The following is a 10,294-nucleotide window of genomic DNA, read 5'->3' as shown; positions in this document are numbered from 1 at the left end:
CGTATCGTCTTTCGCCGCCAGGCTGAACTGCTGCCTTTTACAGACTCAAAGGAACCAGAGGAGTGCGAACGTTTTTAAAGTCGCCTGGGGCCGCCTCGAATATACGCCGGCAACTTGCCCCCGCTGTTTACCCTTCAGTTAAACCGCGAATCCCGCACTCGACCCTCGAAAACTCCAGTGTTTTTGCCAGACTTGCTTGCTATCTGAAGCGTCTCCCACGTTCTTTCACTGTTTCCCACTCCCACTTTATGGCCTTCAAACAGACAGGCGCCTCTATGCACAGCAAGCCACGAGACGCTGGTGTCCTCCGGCCGCTGGCATCTGCATGCAAAACTTGAATTTAAAAACGAATGTTTTCTCTACGGCCAAGTCGAAACTCCCCCTCCGGCATTTTGAAACTCGCGTCATAGATCCCTCTGATGCGTCAGCACACTGCCCCATCTCTGTGGATGGGCTGTGATCCACCAACAAGCACAAAACGGTACATTACTCCTTTGGTTTACGGCTGCGCTTCACAGACTACGGCGCCGCGACTTGGCTGCTATTCGCACGCCGAGAGTCGTCGGCCGAGGACGAGAGAAACAGTTTCTCCACGTGCGGCGCGACGACGAACCGTTGGGGGCAACTACCTGAAAGCAAAAGGGAAGAGGGATTTTTAGCAGGGCGTCGCCGAAAAACGGTTCTGGATCGGGGAATTCACATCTATGCCCCGCTCACGAGAAGAGGAAAAAAGGCCAGTCACGGTCGATTCTCTGTACTCTGATACACGGGCAACCCTCCTCCACGCCTCATGCTCCTCAGCGAACGCAGAGCCACAGCCGCTGAGCTCGAAAGACCAAAACGCAAAAGCGCCAACCTGCGCGGCAGTTCGTCGACGGCTTCCCGAGGCCCCTGTGCGAGCGCGTGCTGTTATCTACGCGACAGCGTTCTCTCGAGACCTAGTCCAGCGCACAGTCGAACCTGCAGATTCTTCTGTGGATGGACCTCGAACGCACGCTGGAGCAAGCTCAGGCGCCTGCTGGATGCAGGGTTGACCGTTCGGAGTTTCCGCTCGTTGCCTTACCGAGAAACACGAACTCTCTGGTGTCTTTCAACATGACGGCGCACTCTTGCTTGAAAATGCAGTCGCAGCCAACATCGATCTTGAAATAGTAGCTGCCGCGTGCCTCAGCAGGCGATCCGTTGCGGGCCCTCGTCCGCCGATCGTCTCCACGCCGCACGCCTGCACAGGCTGGCAGGCTGGAAGATTTGGTGGTTTCGCTGTCAACTTCCCCCGGCGCTGCTGCGTCTGATCCCGGTGCTCCATCTGCCGACAGAATCGCGTTTGCCTCTCCAAATTCCTTCTTCACTTGTCGCGCGTCCACCTTCCCTCCTGAAGATTCGCGTCGTCCTCTCGCCGCGCTCCCCGCCGCCGTTCGCTCTTTCTCCGCTTTGCAATCTTCTTCGTCGCTACTCTCAATCCGACGCACGCGTCTCCCGCCCTTGCCTTCGGGTTTCCCTGGGCCGACGATTGGGGCCTCGGCGCTCCCTGGCAGTCCTTCCTCCGGTCCTCCCTCAGAGTTATCACTGTTGTCGCTGACGCTGCCTCGGCGCAGCCTCGCACGTCTTCCCTCTGTGTCGGAGGCGGCAACGCCCTGCTTCGACGCGCCTGTCCCCTCAAGTCCGGCTCCAGATAGCATCGCGTGCCCGTTGGTGCGTCGGGTTTCCGTTTGCTTTTCTTTCTTTCTGCGCTCTACGCTGGAGCTCCCCTTCCCCTTTGCTTCCCCCTTCCCCGCTTTCTCCTCTGCACACACTTGCGCTTCCCACGGACACGTCGGGAAGTCCCGCCGCTGTCTTCTTCGCCGTTTCTTCGTCTCCTCCGCCGGCTCTGGTGGCCCGCCCAGACACCAGACCACGCGGCCGCTGTTGTGCACCAGCAACCGACCGATTGCACCCTCTGGAAGTTCGCTGAGTGTCACTGGATCGTCGGCAAACGCTGCGGCTCGGGGCGCGGGAGCGGTTCCGGCCTTCTCTCCGGCCCCGGACGCCACCCCAGGGACGGGTCCCAGAGCCTGCGTCTGGGGCGTGCGGTCGCGCACCTGCTGCCTGCGCATCGCGTCTTTGTCCAGAGGGGGAAGGACACGGGGCAACTGGAGGAGCATAAACGAGGCGAATCCCGGAGATTCGGCGCACGCAGAGTCACCGGGTTCACCGAGGAAGTGCCCAGATGCGTCTGCCGCCATCAGCGCCGCCGCAGCCGACCGGCGAGGAAACGACTTCTGAAAACAGGAGACGCGAACACCGGCCACCAAAGACGAAACGATGAGACAGCAACGCACGCAACGCCTTCCTTACGGCGCACCGGACGACACAAAGCCTCGACGGCTCGCCAGAAAGTGCACGCCAGGAAGGCCTGGGGAGAGGAAGCGGCGGAGCGCAGAGAGACCCCACAAGTGCGGCTCCGCGAAACGTTTTCGCTTCGCTTCTCTGTCGACTGGGCAGCGTCACCAGCCGGCACGCGCGCGGCGATTTCCGTTTTTTGCCCGCCCGGTGTAACTACGGAGACTGCGTCGTTCCTACGGACACTCAGATTCACCAGAGCGCGCGCGTTGTCACCGCCATCGACCTCGGCTCGAAAGGGGAAGCCACAGTCGACGTGGTTCCATAACGCCGTGACACATACACCGGAGAACCACCTCTGTTCACTCTCGGGGCTGAGACGGTATGTAAACGAGCCTCTGTCCATCTACGCGTGGCAGACGGTGAAGGGGCCGTGCACTTCATCTGTTCCTCGCGAGCGTTTTCTGTTCGTCGTGCCCAGTAAAGGCATCTCCTTCGTTTTTTCTGATCTGTATTGTTCCCCGCCTTCTCGCCTGTTGCGCGGTTGACACACTCACCTGGTTGAAAGGCAGAGACATGGGAAGATACGAGCCGTCGGTCGCAGACGCGCGCATCCCCCAGGCGAGCTCCTCTCCGAATTCTCGTTTCCAGCACCTACGGCCGTCGACGATCCCGTCGTCATGGGTCCCTTTGCCGTCGCGTGGTGCGTCCCTCTTGAGAGCTGGCCGGGAGACGGCACGGGGACTGTCTCCCCCCGAATCGGGCGGGCCCTGTGCGCCTGCGAGCCTTTCCCGACCCACGTCGTTCTTCGTAGGGGCTGAAAGGGACACTCCGGCCGCCACGCGCCCCGAGCTCGACGCGCTTTCTGCCCACAGGCCTTTCCCGTCTCGAGCGGAGCCAGGGCGCTGTCCGCGAGCATCTTTCGCCGGGGCGTCGGGTCTGATCTTGCAGGTTTGCTCGCCTAGGGCAGGCCTCGACGCACTTCCCTGGCCAGCTGCATTCTTCTTTTCGCGGAGCGCGACCGCTTCCTGATGTTTCTGGCTGCTCAAGATCATTCCTGTCCACGCGAAGCCGTCTCCCGGAACCAGGCGGTGACTGCTGTCCCCAGGACCGGCAGAGCGTTTCGTGTCCTTTTTCCCCGAGTCGGACGCCTTCTCTTGCGAAAGGCGAGCGGAGGGTTCAGGAGAGGCGAGCACGCGATTTAGGTTGGGAGTGAAGCGAACAGAGGCTCTGCCCCGGGCGCTGGCGCCTCCCTCTGATGGCAAGCCTCGCCACAAGCTCGGCACTACCGAGGACGGCCCGAGAGGCCCGAGGCCTCCAACGGTCCCCGAAGAAAGAGCGCTTCGTCGCGTACCCACGCTTCGCGGCGCACTCGGCACGACTCCCGCAGAGAGACTCGCACCTGCGCAGGCGTTTCCGATGCCTGCTGACTGCCCATCCGCTCTCTGCAGTCCGCTTGCGTCCCCGAGCGACTGGACAGGTCTGGGCCATCGAGCAGGTAAAACCCCTTCCGAGGAAAGCGAGGCAGTTGGGAGAGCAGCAAGGCAACGGCCCAGCGCACTCTGTGAGGGCGCTCCAGACTGCATGGCGAGAGAGTCTTCGGGGACCGCTTGGGCTAGCGGAGATCCATAGCAGTCAGAAGCGACTTCCTCGGACGACGTGGCACTTGTGTCGGTTGCATCGCGGGCGTCATCCGCACCGCTTTCGCTGTCCAGGACTTTCCTCAGCTTCTTGCGACGCCGCAGCCCTTCTCGTGGCTGCACGACCTCCACTTTCTCCGCTCCTTTCTCGGGCTGCGGCGAATCAGCCGGCCCAGGAGTGCCTTCCCAGGGACGCACACGTGGCGAGCCATCGTCACGTCCGGTGGACGAGCTCGCGTCGACAGGCAATTCGCAGTCGCCGGTTGCAGGCGCTTCCCGTGCTGACAGATCTGAAGAGGGGGCGGAACGCGCCATGGCAGCGGGGCGATACCTTCAGCTGGCCAAACCCCGAGAGCCGAGACGCGTCGGTGGATGGTGGAGCTCCTTGAAAGTGGAGACGAGGGCCGCATTCCAACTTCGTTCTTGCTCAGACAGGTCGATAAAGCGTCTGGGAATGAAGATGGCCGCACAAAGGTGACGCCCGTGGTCCACACCCCCTGAGAACCGGGAGGCTCTTCGTCTCGCAGAGGCAAAACGATATAGTCAACACTTTGAAAGCGCGGGAGAGGGACGGAAAGGGTGCCAGGAGAAGAGAAAGGCAATAAAAATAACGAGTAAGTAAAAAGTCCCGACGGTGCAATGCTCGGCAGACCCAAGTTCAGGCGTCGATTGAAAAAAACTTTCAAAAAACAGACGAGGAGGTGCGAGGTCCGGTGGAGAAACGCGACTCTCGGCGTGTCTGTTGGATATCTCCTAGATGCTGTTTCGCAAACAACCCCGATTAATAAAACAAAGGGTTGCATTACCTGAAAGAAATATACATTCTGGAACGAGCGGCTTTGTGCTGCCACACTGGGGCCGGTGGCTGCAAAAATCGGACTTGTGCTGGGCAATCCGTGCCGCATGCACACCAGCTGTGGACGGCCGTGCGCGCTTTTGCTTACGACCGAGAGGGAGGATTGCCAAAACGAACCCTCTTCAAGAACGCACATGGCACTAGACTTCGAGGTGGAGGCCTTGGTCCGGACAATTTTAGTTGTGGAGAATGGGTGTTGGGGCCGGTTTTTACTATCGATACGGCGCGGAGAGGCCGCTGTTACTGGGACACCGAGGTACAGCGGAGGAATAGCGGAGAGACACCGGAATTACGGTGAAATACCCTCACGTGTTGAAACAGAAATGACACACAGCGACCTTTTGGGCGCTATAGCCACGCTTTCGTTAGCAAAAAGGCGTTCCTGAATGAGGGCCAATCTCTTTCTTCCACGGCGGTGCCTTATCTTCGCCCCCCTCGGGATAGAGCCACCAAGCGGTGCGGTCCGTCAGCAACTAGTAAAACCAAGCCCAAGTTCCCAATAGACATGCGTGCCTGGCTTTGTATTGGAGTTGTACACTTGCTACATTCCAGTCTGAGCTGCATGCGGACCAACTCTCCGCTGCCTCAACCGCCGACTCCTCTCGGCGATGGTTGCATCTCACATGGAAAAGCGATGACTAGAAGGTGAAGCTGGTTTGTGGTGTGCCTGCCGTCGGCTTTCCGACAGGAGCTGCCACTATCTCACGAAAAGAGACACGCCTAAAACCCGGTTCTTTCTCCCACAACTGCGGCAGCCTTTACGCTCTCTCTTGCACGGCCTTCCTGACGCCGTGAGTACGACAGCAAATCTCGGGCGGGACCGAAACTGCTTCGGGTACTTGTGGTTTCAAGGTGAAGAATTGCAAGCAGGTGACGTTTAGAAGTGAGGCTTCGTAATAGGGTTTCGGACACTATGTGTCTCAGTGTTCAAGTTAAGCGCTAAGGGCATTCACGATGAACGAATGAACCCAGCACCAGGTTTGTTTCGGGCCACATAAGTTGGGCTGCATCACTGTCGACGCTATCGGGTAATGTCGAGGGCGGGGTGGGTACTTGACGGCTTCATCGTCCTTACGGCACGGTTACCCGCTGTATACGTCGACCGGTGAACTTCCTTCTTCAGTCGCTAGGAGTTACCCGAAAAGTGCGCTTCAACTGCTACGTTCCCAGCTTTCTGTGGTCTGTATGCATAAAAAAGTTTTTTCCAATCTTTCGTAGTTCACTGGATGGCACGGCGAATGGCGCACGCCGGATGACTCGCGGAACACCGGGACCCGGAGCTGGGTAACCTGGAGCAAGACCCCTTGACGGCTGTAGTGCTATCAACCCATGTGAACTCCTGGGCTTTGAGGCGAACTGAATTTTCTTCGTTTATGTGGATGCAAGTTGTGTATGGGGCCGGAGTGTCTACGCTGAGCCTTGCGCTGCCACTAGTTAGCACCTGGAAATTGCAGCGACATGCCGCTACCATCCGAGAGTAGCGCCGGTTCACGGTGAACGTCGGTGCCGGCATTTTCGCGCCGGGTGCATTCATTACTGGTCGTGTCTTTCTTTGTTGCAACGGTAAAGTGCGTCCGTTGGTAGGCGTTCACGCAACAATGCTACCGCTGCACTGGTGATGGCAGGAAGGACGACACTAGTCTCATAAAGGAGTTTCAGGCAGCTCGAAACCGCTCCGCCGCGCGAGAGGAAGCGAGAAGCGAGCGGCCAGGGCTGGCGACAGCAGCCTCACAGCGTCTGCCGTTCGTGGAGTTTTCTTACGTTGACGCTCTCTGGGTGATGCGGTGTGCCAGTGACTGAAACCGCGGTCTACGCATCCGACACCGGTGTGTGACTCGTGGGAACTGCGATAGTCATTGAAACCCATAGCAATGTATCGTATCGACATCTACGTGGACACCAGAGGCGACTTGTTTTGACTGCTTCCTGCTTCCTGTATGTACCATCGCCCTCCTAACCACAGGCGGTGGGGTCTTTCAAAAGTATCTGGGCTAGCTGTCCTTGGTTAGAACGTCCCGATGCTGTCACGTCCCTCGTCATCGCGGCGGTGACCTGAAGTCGTGAGGTTTTCAGTAAGACGACGAGCTTCTTGATTAACACTTTTCCCATTGGGAACTATGGAACAAAGGTGCGGCTTTATTGGTGAGGGGCAGTTATTCCATTTTCTGTGCAGGGTGGAGCGTTGTTCCGTGTCACGTGAGAAAACGGCTTTCTAGCTCGCTGATGATGGTCCCAGCCGACCCAGCACATTGCTGGGATCGGGTACGTCGCTGAAGATGTGCAGCAAATGTGTACCACCGGAGATGTGAATTCGAACCCTTTCTCAGATCAAGATCATCATTTGCGACTACCTTCATTGCTAATTGTGGGTTTAGCTTCAGAAACGTCGAGGTTAGTTTGACCTCAAGAAACGTGCTGTAACGGACATTTCAAGGAGCTCCAAAGTTATGTTTCATTCTCAGTGGCCCTTCACCCCCCGTAGCACTGCAAGGGCGTGATTGATTTCAGAAGAGGGGTGAAAGACTCACTGACGTGTGGTTTTTTCCGTACTGTGCGGAAGTCAGTGGACTCCCGTATTTGGGGACTAGCAACGCTGGTGTTCTGTGTGCATCGATAGAGCATTAGCACATTTGCCATACACCACACATCCTTTTAACGACGGCTCGTTTTGAGCCCGAGGGAAATGCTGTTCGGTGGCGAATCAGGTCAGCTTCCACCGGTGGTGCTTTCTTACGGCACAAACGCCAATAGTTGTGTCAAATCATCGGAAGCGAGATACGATTCGACAGTGCGATGTAAATGAACCGCAGTTTTCTTAAATAGTGTGCATCCTCTTCAGGGCAGTCCCCATCCTAGTAACTCTCAAATACAAGACAAGCATGAAACGTTACTGTCTGGTGGTGGCAGGGTAAGAATCAAGAAGCGTATGGCCGAAGCTGTTGTGTGTCTTCTGCCAAAGGCGGCTCGGGAGTCCCCAGTTCTGTGCCTGCGATTCTTTTCACGTTCTTTCCGAGAACCATGTGTGGTGCCGTTCTCGTGCATCTCCTGTTCGGCCAGGCGGTCGTGCGGAATCAGTCTACGAAAGCTGCTGCCAAGAGACTCCAACAGGTAGACGAACAAGAAGCGGATGCTGTCGGGAGGGAAGAGATCGTCTCGGAGCAGCCTTGGTCTGCGATAGCAGTAACGGATGTCAATTCCTTGGAGCGTCGTTTGTTTTTTGAAGAAATGGTGGAGAGGTCGATCCCCTCCCCTGAACTGGCGGGTTTGCCGACGAGGATACCCGGTGGCCAAGTGTTTCTCCCAGAGCTGTCCCAGTCACGTCCAGCGCAGTCCAGATGGGCGCGAACGACCATTTCGGTATTCGCTGCATTAGAATTCCCTTGCAGCGGTTTTTCACAGGCACGTGCGGGCACAAGGATACAAGTCTGCGTTGCCAAGTTGCTGCCTTGCAAGTCTTTTCCGGAGTAGTTCGCTGTCGAGACTATCTTTCGCACGCGAGACATAAAGCTGAGCGATATGAACAAACGTGGTTTCCGCCTGACATGGTGGCGTACGTCGAGTTGCAGAGATCATCGTATGGCGAGCCTGTGAGGTGAAGGCGCGGCTGTTTGAGTCACCTGCCACCCGTTCTATCTGTGGATGCTACTTACGGCATGCGTGTTTCCTGGCTGGGCGTCCACGGAAGTCGCACACGCATCGTGTTGTTTGTGATGTCGCCGTTGCTAGTTAGCTCTGTGTGCGGAATTTCGTATAGTTGGACTATGTAATGTAGAGGCACGTGAACGCTGTGGTGAGGAGATTTGGATGTGGCAGGTAGGTACATTGTGTTTGATCGTCGCCGCACTACTTCAGTCAGCAGCCCAGCCATGTCGACCATGAAAATGGGTATTAGAATGATGCGAGAAGAAGCCTTAGAGACAGACAGAGTAAGTGCATCGGGAAATGCGCGTTGGCTCTCGAGTCCTGGCAAGTGTTCTGGTTCCGCAGGCAATTGACAGTGGGGCTAGAATATGCGTCACGACAGTTTTCCGTTGCACAAAAAGGGCGTTCATTTTGTCCGACGGGAGGGCGGACTCGTGCGTCATACAGTGTATAGAATGCTGGCACCGGGGAACCTTCTGGTTTTGTTCTGAACTGGCGTTTGACTTCTTAGTGAGAAGTCGTGCAGCGACAAACGTGGCGTGTTGTAAGAGTGGTCAACGGAACCGAAGCAACAGCAGCAGAGGGAAGTGGTAGTCGGGAGGGACAGTACGCGTTGGGTATATGTAGCTGCTTATGACTTTGGGCATGAGGAAACGGACACACTCGGGGAAAGTCTTCTCACACGCACAAGCGGCGGCGTTGGGTGGTTGCTGCTGCTCACACATGCACGCTCGCGCACGCCGCGTTTAGAAAACGCATTTTGACAAACCGTCCTGCGCTATTGCTTCTTTTTGAGGAGGTAATTCCTGAGCTAACAGCGTGGCTGACAGATTCCTGTCGGACGCGTGAACTGTCATTTTCAAATGCATTGCATCAAGAAATGAGTCAAATTTCTGAACGCTTGGAAAGTTGTCCCGAGTGATTTCCAGTCTAGCTTCCCGCGGAAACGTGTACGGGTAATACGAAAGTGAGGTTGGTAACATCGGCCTTCTGCATCACCGATTGACCAGCTGGTTAGACGTGCCTTTTGACAAAGCAGTAGGAATTTGCAGATACCGCAGGAGGGGGACGGCTTTATATATGGTGCCGAGTGCCGCCAGCAGAGACAACACACTGAACAGATGCTGGCAGCTTCAAGCGTTTAACGATGTCTACCGAGTACACATCAAGCCCGTGAAAGCACTTTTATCATTAGCTGCTCAGCTCGAGGTACTGGCGACTTCTGTTTTTGACTCTCGGAACATGTAGTTTCTACTCGAGTTTGCCGCGGTTCGAGCCGTTCGATCGCAAGGCAGGGAGTTGCCTGCATTGTTTCCATGAGGATCCCGGCACCACGTCATCAAGGGTATTGATAGATCATACCTAAGCTGCAACCTTGTCTTGGAAACCGGGGGAGGAGGAGTCGCTGTAATGCAGTGAGCGGGACCGCTGTATGCAAGACCGGAATGGTCATCATGTGCATAATAAGTCAGAGCATTTGGACGTTGCTAGAACAAAAAGCAGGCGTTCCATGAGTGCCCTCACTCGCGTCACACAGCACTGTTGTGTCGCCTGAAGACTACGGGATACAAACAGTCAGAGTACTACTCCATCAGTAGCAGCTGCCAAGCGATCGGTCCGCAGACCTTTACTGGCCACAAGCACAATTCCTAACGCTGTGGTTCCGAACGAACGCGAAAGAAAACAGCGGCTCAGCTTGTGAGATTAATATGTCGCTCTTTTATTGGTCGGATGGGGATGCTCTGTACATCGGCCACATACATCGTGGACAGCGCCACCGGGAGACCTCGGGAAAAAAAGTATTCGTCCACTGGGTGTGTACCCATCAGCCCACTAC

At 56.5% G+C, this 10,294-nt stretch overlaps 1 protein-coding gene across 1 annotated transcript; it reads right to left on the bottom strand.

The window, feature by feature from the left end:
• Window positions 1-512: 512 nt before the first annotated feature.
• On the bottom strand, window positions 513-4,274 carry NCLIV_061020 (conserved hypothetical protein; the record flags this gene model as incomplete). The annotated part of the gene is made up of 3 exons (XM_003885655.1): window positions 513-625; window positions 1,064-2,258; window positions 2,877-4,274. 3 exons carry the CDS (start codon window positions 4,272-4,274, stop codon window positions 513-515), a joined length of 2,706 nt encoding a protein of 901 aa, XP_003885704.1.
• Window positions 4,275-10,294: the final 6,020 nt, after the last annotated feature.

The sequence above is a fragment of the Neospora caninum genome, chromosome XII (genome assembly GCF_000208865.1).
Source record: "Neospora caninum Liverpool complete genome, chromosome XII".
NCBI classification, from domain to species: domain Eukaryota; phylum Apicomplexa; class Conoidasida; order Eucoccidiorida; family Sarcocystidae; genus Neospora; species Neospora caninum.
The sequence above is the reverse complement of the archived record's forward strand: the minus strand, read 5'-3'. Positions and strand labels throughout refer to the sequence as shown.